This window comes from Solea senegalensis, linkage group LG12 (genome assembly GCF_019176455.1).
Source record: "Solea senegalensis isolate Sse05_10M linkage group LG12, IFAPA_SoseM_1, whole genome shotgun sequence".
In the NCBI taxonomy this organism is placed as follows: domain Eukaryota; kingdom Metazoa; phylum Chordata; class Actinopteri; order Pleuronectiformes; family Soleidae; genus Solea; species Solea senegalensis.
In genome coordinates this window covers 7,803,583-7,824,480 of record NC_058032.1, presented here as the reverse complement: position 1 = coordinate 7,824,480, position 20,898 = coordinate 7,803,583, and the positions used below count along the sequence as shown (strand labels likewise).

The following is a 20,898-nucleotide window of genomic DNA, read 5'->3' as shown; positions in this document are numbered from 1 at the left end:
AAAATTGCAAAAAACTGCAAATAATTTCCACATACACATGATTGGAAACGGTCGAAAGAAGGAAAAGTCACGAAAATGACATAGTTGAGTATGTCGTTTGCTTAGTTTAGTTATTGTGTTAGTTTAAGTTTATCGTCATTTTGGTGTGGGTTTGATTTTTTTCACTTTCTCTTTCATTTTGGTAAATGTCATGTCTTCCTGTCGCGTGGTTCCTTCAATTGTTTTGACCCATCTCCCCTAAATTCCCTCATGCACTTCACCTGGTGATCCTTAAATAATCACTCGCACCTGCCCTTGATTCCCTCTCCACTATAAAGTGTCCCCAGTTCCTTTGTCATTTGCCCGTGCGTCGTTTTTGCTCTTGAGTTCACGTCAGTTCCCAAGTTTGTTTCGCCTCAGTGCAAGCGTCAAGTCAAGTCTTGTTTCTTTGTTCACCTTCTGTAAAGAGGTGATTTTGTTTTCGTCTAGAATAGTCTAGCTTAGTTTTTCCCTATGAAAAGAAGTGATTTTGTTTTTTGACTGCCTTCTCAATAGAAAATTAAAGACTCTCGAAGGATTCGTCTTGCCTCCTGTCTCGTGCATTTGGGTCCAAGCAGTGTATTCAACGTTCCTACCAGTATGTCGTCCAAAATTGGTCAAAAAAGTCATAGTATAGTATGTCGTCCAAAATAACCTAAAAATGTCATAGTATAGTATGTGGTCCAAAATCAGTCAAAAAAGTCATAGTATAGTATGTGGTCCAAAATGCTAAGTATCATAGTAAAAATATGTAAGTCCAAAATATATTCAAAAAGAATCATAGTATATAGTATGTGGTCAAAATTGGTCAAAAAGTCATAGTGTAGTATGTAGGTCCAAAATCAGTCCAAAATTCATAGTATAAATGTGGGTCAAAACAGTCAAAATCAAAGTAAAAGTATAATAGTCAAAATCACCTAAAAATGTCATAGTATAGTATGTAGGTCAAAATGGAGGCAAAAATCATTATAAGTATGTCATCCAAAGATACTCAAAAAGTCAAAGTATTGTATGTTGTCCAAAATCACTCAAAAAGTCATAGTATAGTTTGTCGTCCAAAATCAGTCAAAAAAGTCATAATAAAGTATGTCATCCAAAATCTGTCAAAAAAGTCATGTGGTCCAAAATCACCTAAAAATGTCCTAGTATAGTATGTGGTCCAAAATCACCTAAAAGTGTCAAAGTATAGTATGTTGTAAATACTAAAATATGACCTTTTTGTCAAATTTTGGACATTATATTAAAGTATGACTTTTTTGTCGAATTTTTGACAATATACTAAAGTATGACTTTTGTGTCGACTTTTGGACGCCATACTAAAATATGACTTTTTTGTCGAATTTTTGACAACATACTAAAAGTATGACTTTTTTATCAAATTTGGACAACATACTGAAGTTTGACATTTTTGTCAAATTTTGGATGACATACTAAACTATGACTTTTTAGTCAAATTTTGGATGATATACTTAACTATTACTTTTTGGAGGACATACTAAACTATGACATTTTTTTCAAAGTTTGGACAACATACTAAACTATGACATTTTTGTCAGATTTTAGACAACATATTAAACTATGACATGTTGGTGTATAATTCAAATAATAAGTAGCGATTAGTAGTTGTCACCATAGTTGTTGTTGTAAAAAAGTGCTGAGTTCGATTCCAGGTATGGTATCTTGCCTGGTATTGTTTGTATATTCACAGATAGTGTTTTTCAAATGAGCAAATTATATTTTGCACACCAGAATGTTATAGTTTAGTACATCATGAAGAAACAATGTTTAGTAAGTCATGGGGAGACATACATAATCCACATATAAATATACCAAACCTGGCATTGACCCAGGGACATTCTTGCAACAGTATCATAGTTAAGACCTACTAACCACTAAACCACCATGCCAGTTAAGTATTTTGTCTAAAATTTGACAAAAATGTCATAGTTAAGTATGTCGTCCAAAAAGTCTTTAAAATGTCATATTTTAGTATGTCGTCCAAAATTTTACGAAAATGTCATAGTTGAGTATGTCTTCCATAAAGTCACTAAAATGTCATAGTTAAGTATGTCTTCCATAAAGTCACTAAAATGTCATAGTTAAGTATGTCTTCCATAAAGTCACTAAAATGTCATAGTTAGACGACATACTAAACTATGACATTTTTTTGTCAAATTTTGGTGTGGGGCTTTTCGCAAAACTGTGGGAGGAGTTACGTGCCAAACTTGTGGGCGGAAGAGGAATAAGAAACGGAATAAACGCGGTAGAATAACAATAGATGCTTCCGCTGTAATTCATTCTAGTGAAGTACTCTTGAAGGAGAATTCTTACTCAGATACCTTCTCACAATGTGGTTGTTAATGATTACTGTGGAAAATACAGATAACACAAATGGATGTCAGTTTAACATTGTCATGAACCCTCTCTCTTGCTTTCTCTCTCCCCCTCAGTCTGTCGCCTCCTCTCATTCTGTCCCCCATCTTTCCCTCCCCTTGTCGGTCCACTCCCCGTCCCCACATCATATAACAAGAAAACAAATAAACAATAATAATAATAATAATAACTACAGGCCGAGTATTATAGGTACACTTGAAACAGTGACGTAAAAGATACCGCGTCTTCACCACCACCATGACACACACCAAAGCACAAACAGATGTAAATCCTCAGTGTGTTTGTTGTCAGTTTTCACCAGTGAAGCCTTGCTGCCAACTGTGACTGCACAAGTACGGTTGCTATAGTGACGGGCCATTTAATGGCTTGGTTTATCCAGATTATAAAACTCAGTCTTCTCCGTGTTCCTCACTCTCCGTGGTTAGTTTGAGTCAAACAGTTGGGGTTTTTATACACCCAGATTTTCAGAGAAAATGGGTGAATGGAATTTTGTTTGTTGCATTTACTGCACTGAAAGGTTTAACGACACATCTTTGCAGAAACATTTTCTGAATAATTAGCTCTGACACTTTTGATGAAACGTTGTTGCGACGAGTCTGTAAAACTTAATTATGATGTTAGTTTTCATTGTTGTGAACATTAAGAAACAAAAGTCAGACGTAAAACCTAAACCTCCACTGAATGTGTTACTATTTGTACGACTTTTATATAACTTGTGTTTATAGGCTGGTGGTGACTTAAATGTTTGAGGTGTCCAGTTATTCCCTTATTTTAACCAGCATTTGCCGTCCAAGCAGAAATAAGTATTTACTCTGACCATGCAATAAAACCACCTGCTGTGTTAAAGATGCAGCAGACAGGAATGATTTTAGCATTATTGATTAATAATTCCATTAAAAAGCTGTCAGCATATTCCACTTTCACTTACTCTGTATCAAGGTTATAATAGTTTTGGATTTCTCATTAGTATCATTTTGACTTTTTGATTAAAATGAGTTAGTTTTAATTAGCGTGGGTTTGCTAGATTTAATTTTTTGTAAATGCTTAGTTTTGTTTTTATTAGTTTTAGTGTTCATTTTCTGTAATATGGAGTATTTGCCATGTGCTTCATGAACCCAAAGGGATTATATATGAAATTAATTTACAAAGGCAAATTTTCACTACAATTTTATTAAGTTTTAGTTAGTTTTGTAAACACACAATTCAGTGCGTCTGTGTGTGATCACCTGATGACGGAGAGCTGCGATCCTAAAGACGAGTATTTCAGTGACCTGTGGACGAAACTCAACAGTCAACTGTTTTACACTGATCTTGCTTACTGCAGCTTTAATACATCCATAGCCACACAGGTTTGTGCAGCTATACTTAGGACACAGCACTGATCCATTAATTTGGACAGCCTAAACCTTAACCCATACAAGAACACACAAGCACACACCCTCTCTCTCTCAGCAGAACAACTGTCTAAAGATGTTTATCACTCACAAAATTGCAATAAAATAGAGGCAATATGTTCTCTTCTATCACACATGACCTCACTGGCCACACTCACACACACACTCTCTCACACACAGACAGACACACAAACACAGTACATATACTGTACACACACACACACACACACACACAGACACAAACCACTGGCATACCAGAGAGCCTATATTTAAAATGAACCCTGGGGATGTTTTTTATTTTCAGCCTTTAGACATTCTAGTCTAAAGTGGTCAATGTGGATACTTGTGTGTGCGCGTGTGTGTGTGCGTGAGTGAACGAGTGAGACTAATGGTAAACAAAGGTATGAGAATATCACCGCATGAGAATAGTGAGTGAGTCAACAGCTTTTTTACAATACGATAATGAAGGCACATCCAGAAAATGAGCACGAGTGTGCGATCACGGAATTTCTGAGCCAGGCCCAAACAGTTACAAATTTGCTAAGGCTGCAAAATACCACCTTTCTAAACTTGTAGCTGTTCCAAATGCAGCCCTATCATCCCACGTCTCATTTTCAAAGCCTCTCTTTTCTCTGTCTTTCCTCTCACCACAAATCCCAGAACCTCGAGCAACAGAAAAAGAGAGAGAGAGAGGGAGAGAGAAATGATGGAAGCATTTAAATGTAGCGTTTCGTGAGTGGTCGGCTCGGTGTCTGGAAACCTTTCACATCCTGTTTACGCCGGGCAGATTTCAGCCCGGGACCACAGGGAGCTGGCAGGGCCTCTGCCTGGACACAGCTCCTCTCTCTTTTCTATCTGCCTTCCTCCATCCCTTGCCTGAAGATCTCAGTCTGCAAACCTCTCTACGATGCCTTCCTCCAATCAACTAACATAAAGCACACACACGCGCTGCCCACGGCTGTGAAACACAGCTGAGGTGGAACCAAAAACAAACAAAAAAAACACCCTGTTTTTAATATCCAGGTACAGGTTTAATACAGCTATGTGTCATACTTACAGTGTCTCATCTCTCAGATGGAAAGTTCCAGAGAACAAAGAAAAATGATGTGACATGTTGTTCATGCCTGAAAAGAAAGGAAGCAAAAATCCTGATATTTGAGTCAAGTAATGTTAAAGAAAAAAAACTAGAAAAAAAAAAAGAGGCTAAAGGCGATCAAACAGCGAAGATTAATGGACACATCCATCCGTCTGTCCTCGTCTTTTATTCCCTCCCCCCCTGAGCAAAGCAGTTTTAGTCCTCTCCTCTCTGCTCAAACCACCTCGTCCTCTGAGGTCGCTTAACCCCCCCAAACTCAACGACACTTGCAGGATTTGACGACCATGTTGGAGAGTTGCTCTACGCGTGGTGTGCGGCCGATGAAGTACATGATGGTGAGAGGCTCCAGGTCCTGAGGAACACAGCAGGGCGAGGCGGAGGCCTCAGGGTTCAGCTTGTTGTACAGGGGCAGGATCTGAGCACGGGGGAGAAATAAAAGAGAGGTAAAGTTCTGTTTCCATAGCAAACACACAGCCATGTTTGTTTTTCAATAACGTTCAAAATTTGTTATTGACCTCTCAGTATGACGGGCAGATCACATGTGAGCATTGTTTTCCAGTGATGTATAGTCACGAAAGAACTAGAACTACTTCACTACTGTACTTGAGTACTAAAATGCTGTATCTGTACTTACTGCAGTATTTTTTTCCACTTGTACTTCACTACATATTTTTGATGTCACACCAGCTTGAGCTATCAGTAAGTGCTAGCTAATTAGCTAGCTACCTGTGGTTCCTGACATACTGCGGTGTTCACTTAGCAGCTAGCTAACGTTAACTAGCTGGCAATCTTAAAGCCTATGTCACACTGGATGGTGTTTTCTGTGCTGTGTGCGGATGAGTGTGAATGATGTGCTGAACTAGTGAATGGCAAAACTGTATCGTGAAGTGTCACGAGTGGTTATCAAGACTAGACATACTAATCATTTAAACTCTTCATAAATAATGTCGGGATAAGGTAAATTGGACACCCTAAATTGACTGTAGGTGTGAGAGTGAATGGTTGTCTCTATATGTGGCCCTGCGATGGACTCTATGTCAGCTGAGATTGGCACAGCTCCCCCCCGCGACCCTCATGTGCGGTAGAAAATGGATGGAAGGACGGATAAATGATGTCTGAGAGTGAATTATCTAAAGTTTAATAAAAAAAATTGCACAAACCCTTTTGAGGGCTTTTAGAAGAAGACTTGTTTCAGAAAAAATGAAATGGCGAAACATCTTCAATGTTTTCCCCTATTCCATTTCACATTCTTTGCAAAACAACCAAACACTATCAAATCTCAGTGACATGCTTTGATGTGTCCTTGCAGCAAAACCTAAAAGAAAGAAGAAAAAGAGTGGAACCAGATGGAAGCGTCTGTGTGACTGGAGGCCAATAAGCTTGTGTTGTGTAATCCTATATGTTCCACAGCAGGCGTCTGCGAGGTGACAGCCCATTTACGACGGTTGGGTTAACCATGGTGTTTTCACGATGACAAACAATGCACATTAAGCTCATTTAAGGGGCAAAACATCACCCGCATTTTCTGTACATTGAAGTCTGGCTGAGAGTTGATTGCAGTTCGGTTCAAACCACAGTGTTTTACAACAGAGGAGCTGCGTAGATTTGTCTGACGTTCAAGAGTTGTTTTTGTTTGGACTGGAGCTTCTATTTGTAACCGAAGAGACCGTCACTGTTTCCATTTACACTACTAGAGTAAAATATCATTTTGAAAACGTGTCTTTGCTTGAAATAAGTTCAATGTACATTTCACATATTATTGTGGTGATATTGTTTTAAAAATATCAACTGCTGCCCAAACATCTGAACATAAATTGTGCATGAATATTAAATGGGTGGGAACATAATGGGATATAATGGAGCACTACAAACTGAAACTATTTCTCATCCACACACAGGGGGACAAATGTGATCTACTCTAAATTTATTTGATCATCTCATCTATAATTCAACCGTGTTTTTTTCTACAAGCTCCTTTAATAAAAATGATAAATATTAAAGTTTTGAGTCAATAGCATACCCATCTCATACTGCTTTGTGCTGCTTTCATCACTTTTTAATCTCCAACCATAATCACATACACATGTCCACTCACCATGTTGTAGTGGTTGTTGGCACTCCAGAGGTAAGGACAGTTGCCAGCACAGAAGTTAGCTTTATAACCTTTGGGCTCATGGATCCACTTCCAGTTGAGGTCACGTCTGAAGTCGATGTAGAGCGAGCGCAGGCAGCAGCCCTGGTCTGAGCCGCTGAGACACAGAGAAACAAACACATTTCAATCCTCAGTCCCGCTCTCTTCAAGGTCTGGGGCAAGGGCCCAAAGTTGGGTCATGGGAAAATGACAATTGAAGAACCTGCCATTTTTCCCCTGCAGAGTGAGGTAGTCTAAATAAAAAACTGCATGCCTGTTGGCCTGCAGTCTCAACACAGGGCCAGTGTTGTTGGTTTTGCCACACAATAGTCTGTGTGTCAAATGTGAGCTTTTCTGCCTGGAAGAAATAAAATGGAACCCCACACCCTCAACAGCTAGAGTTCAGAATTATAAAACTACACTTCTCAGTGCTGTGAGTTCATCCCACATACCCACACACATGTGTCAGCCTACCGGGTACAGGTTGAGGTGTCTGTGGCAGCTGCCCTCTTCTTGCGGTTCTTCTTGGCTGGGTTGTCGACTCGGTCACTGGGCAGCAGGGTGAGGATGAGGTGCGGTGTCTTGCTGCTGAAGTCCGCCTGACCTTTAACCTGACCTGGTTTTCTCATCTGACGAAGATGCTCGTCGTCCACACCTATGAAAAATTGCACAAGAAAACAAATCAATATAAAACGATGTCAGTTTTGTAAGTAACGTTTCCATTTAGGGGGAAAAGTGATGATAAAGCACAGCAAATGTGAGTGTGAGCAACCAGGTAGGTGATACTAAATGAAAGTAGTCTTAGTTTTCCCAATGTTACCAATAGGGGGCGACTCTGCTAGTTGCAAAAATGATTCCATCTGGAGTTGTGGTGGAAAATGAACCTACTTATCTCTTGATTTATAACGCCAGAAAACATTTTTCTAAGGAGTTAAATCTCCAGCGTCAAGTTTTCTTCAACAGAACATGATGTTTCATTCATTCATTTTCAACCACATGATCCTCTTTAAGAGTTGGCATATGGGGTGAAAGGCAGGTTACACCCAGGGCCAACACAGAGACAAACCACCTTTCACTCTCAATTTAGAGTCTCCAGTTCACCTAAACCTCCAATCTGCATGTCTTTGGACTTGGGTCACATGGTGATACAACAACGGCACGCACTGTTGCCTCACAGCAACGAAGTCACAGATTTGGATGCTAGTTAAAGCGACAAACACTTTATCACCTGCACCACCTGTAGGTGTGCAACCAGTAGGTTCTCGCCGTGTGTGTGTGGGTTCTCTCCGAGTTCACTCCAGCTTCCTCCCACATTCCAAAGACCATGATGTCAATTTTGTATATTATCTTCCCATTTAGAGGAATAAAACACAGATATACACTGTATACATGAACGATAGTGTGAGTGACAGCTAGTATCATCCAATCGGTGCAGGTGACGTCTGTCAACACGACGCCTGCCAAAGTGCCAACCGTGTGAATTCAGATCCTCGTGGGTGACAACAGAATATATTAAGGTCCACTGCTGATTAATATTATTAATACAATAATACCTCCTTTTTTATGGAGGATAAAATCATTAGTTCATAAGTTGTATACATATATTTTAAAACATCACAGGACATAAATGGAAACATATTTGTCTCAGAGCCCCTGAATGTCGTTGTGAGTGATTACAGCTGCTTTCATGGAGTCTTTCTGCGCTACCTAAGATGTGAAGTGCTACACAAGAGCACAAGCGCTGACTTGTCTCACAGCAGTATCAAAGTTTTTTTTCATATGTGGAAAAAAACCCAGACTTGGCTCAGCTGAGTGTAACTCCTGAAGAAAGTGCCATAATTTGGGGCCTGAACGAAGAAACACCGACAGTCTGGTATTTAGTCGTATCACAGAATATGGAGGACTAGTTTCTCCTGTCAGTCTGTGAGTGATTCAGAATCACTGGAGGCGTCTTTTTAAGAAGAGTCTGCACTTAATGACCACATTTTGTGACCTGCGGGATAATTGCTGTGCCAATAAATCTCCCCCGAGCACTTTCAGTTCCTCTAACACAGCCACTTGCAACCTAAAGCTACATTTCTCATCTTTATGGCCACTGTGGTCTCACTTCACTAATACACCGTGGGGTCAGAAAGTGCAGACGTGTTATCACAACAACTCATCTTACATGATGACCAACGATCTACAAACAAACAGACTAAGCTATTCCCTAAATATCTGTGATATGATGCAACAGGAGGATAAACTCAGTAAACTCACTTTCCTGGAGCTAGAGGCGTGAAAACCTTCCCTGAAGTCCCAGGGAAAACAAAAACAAGTGCGACAAACCTGCAAACAGGGCCTCCAGCTCCTCACTCTTGTTAGGAACGATGTTGTTGGTGGACGGGACAAAGGTGCAGCAGGGACAGTGGACGCCCAGTTTCAGGCCAAGATTGTTCTCTGGGGCAGAAAGAAAAGGATGATCATCATCATCATCATCATCATCATGAAGATGAACAGATTAGTGACGCTGTGTAGATCACTCAGTGCCAGACCCACCAGGCCTGTTCGACGGTCATGTCTGGCCCATGTACATAAAGCATAAAAACATCTGAAGTGCTGAAGCTGACCTGGATCTGACAACCAGTCCTTAATGGTTTCTGTGACGTCCACAGAGATCCAGGATCCCTTGGCCTTGGGCTGAACAGTGCGCGAGTCAATGTACCGTTGAGTGGAGGTGCTCTCTTCATCAGGCTTCAGCAGCTGATGCAAAAACACAAACAAACAAAAAATAAATAAGACGGTGATAGAGCTGAGGAGTTTATCTTCCTCCACTTTGACATAACATACCCACGGCATAAATCACAACATCAGCATAAAAAACAATTACGTTAACTCACATTCCTGTGGCAAATATTTTTCTCTAAAAAGGTGTAAAATGTCTCTTTTAAGTCACATTTTAAAATCAACTCAACTGATGAAGATTTTGTATCAAAACAGTCTTGTTGTTGGCCTGATGGCCAGAATCATGAAAGGGCAAAGCTGCACAAAAGAAATGCATAGATTTTTTTATTTTATCTGTCATTAAGCAGAAACAAGTGAAGACACAACACTCCAAAGTGATTTTTACAGATGTGATTTAGTGTCTGCTTCATAACAGGTGAAAGATTTTGGTTTAATTGCATGTAAAAAAAGAAAAATACCTGATAGATCTCCACTCTCTGCTCTGAGGCCCGGGCCTGCGGGTTGGGAGCTCTGAAGATCCTGAACTCAGCGATGACCAGGGTGCTGTTGTTCAAGTCCACTCCACTGACATCGAAGTGGACGACTCTGTAGTGGGGGTTGGGTGCTACTGGCTGCACTGCATCTGAGTGGGGAAAAAAAGAAAAGCCCCAAACAGCTTAAAAACGGATGAGTAATGCTCCAACAACCTCTCAGGTTTTCTTTGACAATTTTCTATGCATTTTTATAAGTGCTTGAAACAGAGCTGTGGCACTGATGCATTGTCTCAGACATAATGGCTGTTGATGAGCGTCTCCAAACTAAATGACAGGTTTGGGCATAGTAAGTAAATGTGTCTGGCCTTAAGTTTAATATATGGGTAATTAGTGCGTTCACACTGTGAAGCATTACTTTCCACACACAGACAGGATCATTTTTGATAAGTTACTTTCTCCTCCTCGTTCATTTTCACAAACATCACACTGCTCTTTTATGGGCATAAGTGATGCAGCTTTGTTTGCTCAGGTACAAACAGGCAGTTTTTTCTGTTGATGCACTGTGTGTGTATGTAAATACTGTACAGAACTGACGGGTGCTTCATTATTGACTATAGCCTGCGGTAATTTGAAACCTTGAGATTCATAATGGCGCTTTTCATTCATACCGTTCTAGCACAACTCGGCTTGTTTTTTTTTCCTCTTCCATTACAGATAGTACCTGGTGCTTTTTTTGATACCTCCTCAGGTTCCAAGTGAGCTGAGCCGATACTAAGATGTGACGTAAATCAAACCAAACGGTGCTGAACTGTAGATCAGTTAAAAAGATTTAAAATCCTAAAAAATGCATGTTAATCTCCAAGGAAATGTTTAAAATCTCAATATTTAACAACGACAACACTGCCGAAATCAGGCGATCGTGAGCCGAATCACAGTTTAGTGACTGTGTCAGACGGAGTCTGTGCTCCGGCCATACAGGAAGTACTGAACTAAACTTTTTATTTAACTGATTCTAATGATTCAGTTACACAGAAAACAACTGCTTTGACGTTGAGGAGGTACTTTAGTAAAAGAAGACGAGATGTCTGATGCCAAAATGTGCCAAGCCAAGTCGTGCTAGAACTGTTCATTGGAAAAATGCCATTCGTTACATCTCATGGTGAGACTCCAGATTGTGACCTGTTTCTCTGCTCTGCCAGTTTATCTTTTTGGGCTGTTGCAGGTATGTTGCACATAAAGCAAAGCTCTTGCCTAAAAAGGGTTAGTGTAAGGCTATGAAAAAGCAAAAATCTTCATCTTAAAGCACTTACACAAGCACACATACAGGACTTCAATATTCAATATCTGCCATTAAACACTATGTTGACAAACTGGACATTTAAATTAATTTCAGAATGAAATATGTTACTGCATCTAATGATAATTTAAAACGTTTTTAAATTATTTTTTAATAGTCAGCAGTAAATGCATGATCCAAAATTGGATTGGATTATGACAAACTATGATGAAGTTCTACACAGAAATGTGTTTATATACATTTATCAACGCCTGCGTCTCCTCCCTTGGAATCATAACAGTAGTACAGTGAAATAGTGTTCGTCATCATGTATTTGCATAGACTTGTTGACATCAGTACTACTACTGTACATTAGTTAAACGGTGCCATTAAAATATTAAAGCTTAACAAATGTGAATATTTTCCGGGTTTTATGCTCCTTCTAACAAAGAAATCTTTAAACCTAAATAATTTTTGTGGACAAAACAAAGAACGTCATAATTTCCAGGTTTGAGAAACACTGATCATTATTTTTCAACATTTTATCACTGGGGGGCCCAATAGTGTCTGGGAAGAAAAACATTTTAACATATCAAAAAAATCTAAACAACTTTACATATATTCTTAAATCTAAATCTAGTCTTCATCGTATGTTATTTGTTTTTACTTTGTAGTTGAAGATTGCACATTTAACGTTTTCAAAACCAAGACTGTTAAACTAGGTTTACTAGTTTGCAGAAAATGCAGTGTCTGCTATTTTTTTGTTATTTTTCAATTCACGTTCGGTGTCATTATACTGAATATATCAGTATGAAAGTGTAAATTATTATTGTCCATTTTGGTCATTTTAGTGCCCTCTAATGTTTAAAAATGCAAAGGTTGGCACTGGTATGGAGTAAATAACACAGAAATAATGTAATCAATGCAATTCATAGTATTACGTTTGTATCAATAATAGTCAAACACAGGTTACTCCTCAGTGGTGGTAGGGCCCCCCAAATCAAATTCACCTCAGGGACCCATAAAGGCTTGTGCTTGGCCCTGTGGGTAACAGCGCGGCCCTGGTTGAGGTTCACTTGGATCAGTTCTGGTTCTCCAAGCGAATCTCGGAACACGCATAGTGACAAAGACTCACTTGTGTCGGTGCGGGGGGGCAGCATGTCGATCCTCTGCACCTCTTTCGCGTAGTAGTCTTCCTCGCTGCTCTCGCGCTCGCACGCGGACTCGGCGAGGCGCGCGCGCTCCTTCAGCAGCTCCCGCGTGCTGTTGTATAGCAGCATGACCTCCGGGGGCACCGGGCTCGACGCCGGGTCGTCGTCGTCGTCATCGTCCGGCGGGCTGCGGATGCGCAGTTTGCTGAGGATCTGGCCGCGCACGGCCTCGATGCGCCGGGACTTCTGCGCGTCCAGGTTGATGGACTGACACGTGTTGAGTCCGTCCACCTGCGGCACACCGGAGAACCGGAGCAGCAGCAGCAGCGCGAGGCGGGGTAGCCACATTGTCCGGTGAGGAGACTGCGTGGACGGTCACTTAGATAAACCTCCAAGCCTCAAAGCCAAGCCGTGTGCGTAAAGTCATTTAACATTTAAAGCCGAGGCTCCATCACAAAAAAATACAAATATGAAGAAAAGTCCAACATCCAGATTCGACAGGTTATTTAGGTCAAATCAATTTAGCATCAAAAAGACCAAAACAAACTTTTTCTAAGGTAAATTTTCACATAATTCACACACGCGTCTGTGACACATTAATGCGCGCGGTCATGTTTTCTTCACAAACATTTAAACTAATACATTTAAAGGGAAATGTGATTAAATCAGTTATTAGGAAAGATCATCTCTCATTTCACAGATCCACTGATCCGTTGCGCGCGCGCGTAAAGGTGGAGATATACGAGTCTGTCCGATTCTTTGAAGTATGTCTTATCCGTCTCCGTCGTCCATCCTCGGATCATTCAACAGCTTTCAGGAGAACAGAGTGTCCACAGGAGCTCAGCCCATGTCGCAGACCCTGCAGACAAAATCCTGATCTGTTCACTTCATATGAAGCCGCAGGTTTCCTGTTCTTTCACTTCCAAAAAGAGCCATCTGTGCAGCAGAGAACTGGCCCATGGCCGCCTCCAGAAAATGAAGTCACAACCTTTTCAAAAACCCAAAAAGATCCTCCCATCCCCGATATATAGGTAAACAGAAAGCTGCCTGCACCAAACCTAGAAAAAAAACATAACCTGTTGATTTATATCGGACACCTCATACTGGGCCTGTTAATCCCCCTCATATAAACACATGACGGAAAAAAAAAAAAAAGTCAGACAACGTAAAAATACATGACGCAGAACACTACATGAAAGAAATCCTTGTGCTGTGGCTTTGAGCACAACTTAAGAGTAATTTGTAAAACTCCAGGTTAAATGAGCTCCAGTGCGATGTCTGCTGAAAACACTGAGACCTGCTGTGTGACGTGACTCCATTATTCTGTAGATCCTGTGTGTGTGTGTGTGTGTGTGAGTGAGTGAGAGAGAGAGAGAGAGAGAGAAGCACAGAGCTCCAGACAGAGGGAGTCTGGGAAGGAGGGACTGGATGTAGAGAGTGGAGGAGGAGGAGGAGGAGGTGGTGATGGTGGTGGTGGGGCCGATTGCCACCAAAGGGAGGGGAGTGTGTTATTATGTAGGCATGAGCCATCTCCTTCTCTCTCTCACACACACACACATTTTTTCTCTTCCCTCCACAAAAATGTCTGCATCACCCGCCTCTCTGCAGGTAAACATAGGGTTTAAAGGGTTACTTCTGTATTTCACAAACATCTTTCTTTATTGTTTTACAGAGGAAATGATGAGAAGACTCTTCCATACACTGTTTTATTATGATTAAAGTCAGTTTTAAAGTGATAGTTGAGGTTTTTTGGTTTTTTTTATGTGGTTGTTTACAGTAACCAACACATTTTAATGTGTTTTGCCACTTCATCTTGCCATTAAACAGCCTTTCCTGGAAACTAAAGTTTCTAAACCACCAGAAAAAAACCACTGGGACTAATGGTGTTTTTTCAGTTTAGAGTTCTAGCACGACTCAGCTCGACTTGGTTTTCTTGCATTTCCATTTGCGATAGTACCTGGTATTTTTTTTAGTACCTGCTCTGGTAAGGTTGAGGCTAATACTAAAATGTGACGTTGACAGACTGCCGGCCACTGAGTGGTCAGAGAGTGTCATCACTGGGAGAGACATGAGCACAACATCCAACACAGGAATCAAACCGAACAATGGCGAACTGTAGATTAAAAAGACTCAAAACCCCAATATTTAACAGAGGAGTCTGGCGTATTTAGCGACGGCACTGCCGAGATAATTAACAACACTTTCCGCTGAATTTTAGTTTAACGATGGAGTCCGCGCTCCTCTCATGCAGGAATATTTCTAATTAACTGACTCTCATGATTCAGTACTACGAAACAATTGTTTTTTCTGTCACTAGTTTGACGTCACAGCAGTTTCGTGCAGCCATGACCCGCCCATGTTAAGGAAGTACTGAAGTAATGGAAAATGACATTCTTGACACCAAACTGAGTAGAGTTGAGTTGGAAAAGTGCTACAAGTGGCGCAACCAGTTGTGAGGTCACCCATGAGAATCTGAATTCCCATTTTAAAGCAGATTTGCATCCAAGCATCTATACAATATAACATTTGTCGGTCACACTGGTGTCCACTCATATGTGCCAAGATTTGTCATCTATTTTTCCTCTAAAGGGTAACGTAATTTATAAAATTGACATCATGTGCTATTGGAGAAGACCTGAAACAATTGAAACCATTTACTTCTCAGGGAAAGGTTTATTGGCATTGTAAATCAACTGAGAAGTAGGCTGGCCGGTGGAATTGCCCCCCAGTGGCTATTCAGTATACACTTACTACGTGGTTGGCCAAGCCAGAAAACTACTTTTACTTAATGTATACAGTCTGATGACTGGAGCACAGGAGCTTTTGGTTTACTGGTGCCTTGTTTGGCAACTTTGTGTTTTTTCAACTGTAAAACAACAGAGCTTTGAGCTTACAGTACTTTTTTTATACTATAGCAGTCTCTTCTAATATTTCTGAATCTTAGCTGGGGTGGGAACTGTAACACATGTGCAGGGCACCCAGGGCAGCTTGGGTCCCACTTCCATCTGGCTCAATGTAAACATCTACTAGTTGCTCGAGTCAATACAATATGTGGATGTGTGAGTTCAGACTCGATGTCAGTCCGAATAACATATAGTACCATATAGTAAAAAAACAAGTTGGACTTGCACAATGATTCATTCTTTTCTACACTCATGGAAAGGTAGTGACTACAGTGCCCCCTGTGGTCACATGACAGTTCCTGTGTTCAGAAACCTGAGCCAGCGCAGCTTTTTAAACTAATCCCTCAGACTGATGTACTATACATCATTACAGTTCTGCTGATGATGTTTTGACAATGGTAAACTAAACATTGGAGAAATGTGATGCATTAATTATTCACTAGAATCTCAAAAGGCAGTTTTGTTCAGGTTGTCTGATTTCCAGATTAAACTCATTCTTGCTGACAGTTCAAGGCTTATCCTAATTCTATTAAATCTCTTCACACAGAGCCCATCCCTATGATTCTTTATCCTTTCAAGCTTTCAATGTGGCTCTTTTCTTTCCTCTGCTCCTCTTCGGTCTCATTGTTAATTACAGTTCAGGACTTGGAAAGGACTGTTAATCTGTCAGGGGTGGCTTTTATTGCTGCTCTGCTGCCATCCCATTATACCGTTATTATAGTTGCGGGTGCAGGCCTGTAATTGCTGTAAGTAGAAGGGAAAAGGTAGGAGAGACTCAGGCTGCCTTGAGGCTTCTGGTCAGAGCAAACCCCCTCCTTCATCATCTGTCCTGGCAGGGTTTCTAAAAATGATAACACTGCCTGCAAACAAACAGGCTCCCGTTTAGACTTGATGATGCTCTATCATGTCAAAACAACCAGAAATTATTGGAAAGGCAATTTGTCTTTGTGGACCTCAATTTTTTTCTTCAGAAAAAACTCTCTTGAAAGGGTAAAACACACTGCAGGGTATATGTTGGATTGCAGGGGCCCACCCAGGTGGGGTGGGGTTGTGTGTGTGTGAGTGTTATGCGTGGCTTAAAAGAGGAATAAAAAAGAAAAAGAAAGACTTCCTTAAAAAACAACTTCTAGCTTGCCTGCTTTTTCTGCCTTTTAACTCACAGCCAAATATAGAGAAGCCACTGCCACGTCATCTAGCTCTCAGCACTTTCCTAAACCCAGAGAGAGGGCGAGCTGGGGTTCAGAAGCTCAGCACACGCAAGTGGGGTTATACTTCTGTGTGTGTCTGTAATATAACTAAATCCATATTTTCCACAAAAACCTAAAAAAGATTTTTTTGCCTGTGCGAATAAGGACAGTTTTATTGAAAAAAGAAAGAGCCTGAACAGTTACAAAAATAAATACAGATAAAACCACTGGGGGTTACACTCTCAGGGAACTTTTCCATTTGTTACTCTTCAGATGGTTTCGCCTCTATTGGCAGCATCACCCACTTAAGATGTCATCATAACAATGAACCAAACAGTTTTTTTCTTCATGGCTCCAACTCAAACCAGAGTCCAACTGCTCTCCTCTCTCTCTCTGAACACCCACAATCTCATTGGAATGACAGTTAGCAGTGAGGTTGTATAATGAGAATTGTTGTGCTTATGTTTACACCTCGTCCTCGTTCAGCAGCATGTTGGGGATTCCTTTGGTGATGGGGAACTCTCGTCCAGACTCGGGACACTGCAGACAGCCTTCGATGACCTCCACCTGTCGCACAGTCACAAACGGGCAGAAGGTGTGAGTTCACCACTGTAAAAATAATCAACACAATTAAATACTCTCTCTCTCTGTGTATTCTCATCATGCAGGTTGCGGGATAAAGATCCAGTTTTTGAGGCTACCCATATCATCACCATTATTATTGTGCCATAATTAAAAAGTCGATATCATTAACTGTATAAACTTGTAACCTGTCTCTCTCTCTCTCAGCACATTTCTGAGCCTGGTTCCGTCAGAGATTTCTTCCTGTTAAGAGTGAGTTTTTCTCTCCACTGATGCCTAGTGCTTGCTCATTGTGTGAACTGTTGGGGTTCTCTGCTCTCCTTGATGTTGTCTATGTACAGTGCCTTGAGATAATGTATGTTATGATTTGGCGCTATACAAGTAAAATTGAATTGAACTGAATACATGAACACCTCTGCTGCTGATGATGATCAGTGACTGATTGGAAAAATTGACTCTAAAGGGGAATTCCGGTATTTATCGACCTGAGCCCTATGTTTATAAATATGGGCGAGCATGTGAGTAGTATTTACAAAAAAGCTTGAAAATTGGTCCAGTAGATTGCCTCGGGCGGCAGCCATGGCAGGCAGCAACGGCTGCAGTGTAATATTACTGGGCAACAATGCCATTCTGAGTTATCGCCATAAAAAGTACTTGTTATTGCAAGAGTCTGGCAACATTATCAAGGGGGTAGGTTTGGTTACCAGAGTGGTGGGGGCACCACGTGCTGTGTTGTCAGAACAGCATATCTTTCTCATCACCTCTGTGACTCGCCGCTATGTTCATGCTCGGCTGGGATGCAGCGAGCATTTCACTGCTCTCCTCTCACTTGGGGGATCTTTGTATGTTTGTCAATATCCGATAATAAATGTTAAAGCGTAACTTTGCAAGTCTGTTTGGTTTTTCCCCATTTTTAGGATGCCTCCATATACATGTATCCATTCATCCCATCAGTGTCTACCACTTTATCCTCACTGTTGCTTCTTTTTTGCCCACTCTGACATGATGAACATCTAAAATAACGCCGTCACTAACTTGATCTTATAGCCGGTATCTGGCTCAGTGTAGTGTTGTGACCCTAGACTTCAATGCCTTAAAGCCAATATCAATATTGTGCCAATAATATCCTGCATCCCTACTACACTATTCCAGTGACACTAAGGTGACTGATGTGCCAGAAAAAAAGAATCACTGTGCTGAAGAAGACAGTGGAGGAAAAGACAGATTATTTAGTATGAAGCTGGTCATTAATCAGTGTCAAAAACGTCTGCAGTGAGAAAAAAGGTTTGAAACACCTTTAATTTAACACAGTGATGGTAAATATATGAAAATATTAAATGCTATAAGACATTTTAAAGTAAAGGGAAAAAAATAACCCTATAGATATACACAGATATAGATAGATAGATAGATAGATAGATAGATATTTTTTGCAGCCATAAAAACAGAACAGGGCTGACTGAGCTTTTACCTCCAACAGCACTTTGTGCACTTTCTTCAGGAACTCTTCATTTTTCTCGTAGTCTGCCAGAAGCTCAGCAGGCAGGTCTTGACGATGACCAAGCTGAGGAGAGAAGACACACATTTACAAAGTGAAATATTGCAACATCACGGATGAATAACAGCCTCTTAAATGGATGTGACTGGCTGATGTAACACATTCAAAACAAAACTGGTCAGGGACATCTTTGAATAAACCACAACCACACGGTTTATTCAAAGATGTCCCTTAGCAAAGTTACGCTGTTTACACAGCATAAAGTCTGGATCTGAGAGGGCTCATATTCCATCAGTGCTGGATACATCGGTACCAGACTCACCTCCTCTGCAGCCTTGACCAGAGCGCTCCATTCCACTTTGGGAATCATCCTACTCACAAACTGGGGGTTGAACTCCACCTCATTCACCTTCACCTCAGTTGCCTTCACAAACAAAACAAGATATCAAATGGAGTAAGAATCCTCAGAAACATGTGAAGTCCCATAGCCCAGTCAAAAGGTTTGCCCCTCTCCCACCGGGGAAAATACAAGAATAAACACTTAACAGGCAGAGGAAGAGGTGCCTTCATGACACACTCCCCCAGTCGTTTGTGTTTGAGCTTTAGATCGTATCCGCTACAAAACGATCAGCAAAACACTAGCAGTGATTTGACGAGGCGATTCCTACCCTCAGTAACACAAGCAAAAGATACACACTCCTACCCCGTATTATCTAACTAGTGTCTCTGGAAGCTTCCAAACTATGTTTCTTTGAAAACTTGAGGGACAGTTAAGTCTCCGGTCTCTTAGCGGTGTTAGCAGAAATGCTAACCAGGTGTGAGCACTTTACCTTGATGAGCAGCGGGTATCCTTTAGTGACTCCCTTCACGTGAGACATCAACATGTTGTGCGTTAGAAGCTTCATGTTAAAACCCGACACGACGCTACGTTTCGAAGTAGAATACAAATAAACACACGAAGCTTAAGTATCTACATGCAAATCACGTTATATTTGTAGCACTAACATGTGCACCGGAAGAGCCTTTGTTACGTCGCAAAATAGATTCCCCGACGTTTTAGCCTCCCCCAAGTTGGTTCCTGACATGTATTCTTTTCTTTTTTTTAACTTGTCTCTAATGTACTCTAAAAATACAAACAGTGCCACATTTTTATACTATAACAGTCTACCAACAAATATTTGTTGTTATGTTACAACGTGCTTCACATAGAAATGATGAATTAAAGCCAAATAATTAAAACGACAGCCCCACATGATGATATGAATAAAAAAATAAAAAAATAAAAAAATAAATAATAGAACCGACAAGACAATCAGTATACAGTCTGCAAAGAAATTATTATTCTACCTTTAGCAGATGCAACAGCAGCAGTGGTTGGTGGAAGGATGCAGGGAGAAACAAATTGATATGGAGACAAGTTGGAGTAATCATTTAATGCATAACTCAACATGAGTTAAAGCGGAGAGAAACTTTAGGGCAAGTCTACAAAAATCAGAGGAGGAACTTCGCCAACACATCTAAGAGATAGCAGTTTCTCATGCAACCAACCAAGACATCAGGATTAAGCATCTTCCTAATGACTCTACAAGATGCCTAAATTGTGAAATTTAAAAGAAAGTCATGGGTAATAATGGAGTACAGACACTTGTTCGCTGAAATAGCTAGTGTATGGTGAGGTGTTAACCCTATGCTCTATCAAAAATCCCACTTTGGGCAAGCCATAAAGTCCTACCATAAAGTCCTACCATAAAGTCCTACCATTTCAATCAGCTGCCAGCTTTGCAAATAAGAGGCAAAAGACCACTTGTGTTTACACATTTACATGATCACTATTAATCACAAAGCTCAATCCAAGAAACAAATCAAATAACAAAAAATAAATTAAAAAGCTGCAGCAGCTCACTCCTGCTACAAGAGGGTACTTGCACAAGAGTCTTTAACATAAAGTCAAATTCTGTCTGATTTCTGTCTGAATTAGGCCCACAGAATTAAGGTTTTATTTCAAGTCGTATCGAAAGATAAAAAGTTTGAACATTTGGCGCAACTTTAACCAAGTTGTCTCTCTGCCAGG

General features: G+C 40.6%; 2 protein-coding genes across 2 annotated transcripts; both read right to left on the bottom strand.

The window, feature by feature from the left end:
- Positions 1-4,815: 4,815 nt before the first annotated feature.
- tgfb5 (transforming growth factor, beta 5) lies at positions 4,816-14,023 on the bottom strand. The gene is made up of 7 exons (XM_044039718.1): positions 12,642-14,023; positions 10,216-10,379; positions 9,643-9,775; positions 9,362-9,472; positions 7,508-7,688; positions 6,998-7,151; positions 4,816-5,317 (listed from the first exon to the last, which is right to left on the bottom strand). The coding sequence occupies exons 1-7, from the start codon at positions 13,003-13,005 to the stop codon at positions 5,159-5,161; spliced, it is 1,266 nt and encodes a 421-aa protein (XP_043895653.1). The 5' UTR covers positions 13,006-14,023; the 3' UTR covers positions 4,816-5,158.
- A 2,867-nt stretch (positions 14,024-16,890) lies between these two features.
- On the bottom strand, positions 16,891-19,871 carry trmt112 (tRNA methyltransferase activator subunit 11-2). Its single transcript, XM_044039672.1, has 4 exons — positions 19,658-19,871; positions 19,150-19,251; positions 18,801-18,893; positions 16,891-17,314 (listed from the first exon to the last, which is right to left on the bottom strand). Exons 1-4 carry the CDS (start codon positions 19,730-19,732, stop codon positions 17,213-17,215), a joined length of 372 nt encoding a protein of 123 aa, XP_043895607.1. The 5' UTR covers positions 19,733-19,871; the 3' UTR covers positions 16,891-17,212.
- Between the last annotated feature and the right edge of the window lie 1,027 nt (positions 19,872-20,898).

Excerpts from the sequence above, each read along its gene's own strand:
- tgfb5 (XM_044039718.1), bottom strand. The coding sequence starts at position 13,005 with ATGTGGCTACCCCGCCTCGCGCTGCTGCTGCTGCTCCGGTTCTCCGGT. Across the intron at positions 10,380-12,641 it reads GCCCCCCCGCACCGACACAA|ATGCAGTGCAGCCAGTAGCA; the intron begins GTGAGTCTTTGT and ends TTCCCCACTCAG. Across the intron at positions 7,152-7,507 it reads GACACCTCAACCTGTACCCG|CGGCTCAGACCAGGGCTGCT; the intron begins GTAGGCTGACAC and ends TCTGTGTCTCAG.
- trmt112 (XM_044039672.1), bottom strand. The coding sequence starts at position 19,732 with ATGAAGCTTCTAACGCACAACATGTTGATGTCTCACGTGAAGGGAGTC. Across the intron at positions 19,252-19,657 it reads GATACCCGCTGCTCATCAAG|GCAACTGAGGTGAAGGTGAA; the intron begins GTAAAGTGCTCA and ends TTGTTTGTGAAG. Across the intron at positions 17,315-18,800 it reads TGCACAAAGTGCTGTTGGAG|GTGGAGGTCATCGAAGGCTG; the intron begins GTAAAAGCTCAG and ends ACTGTGCGACAG.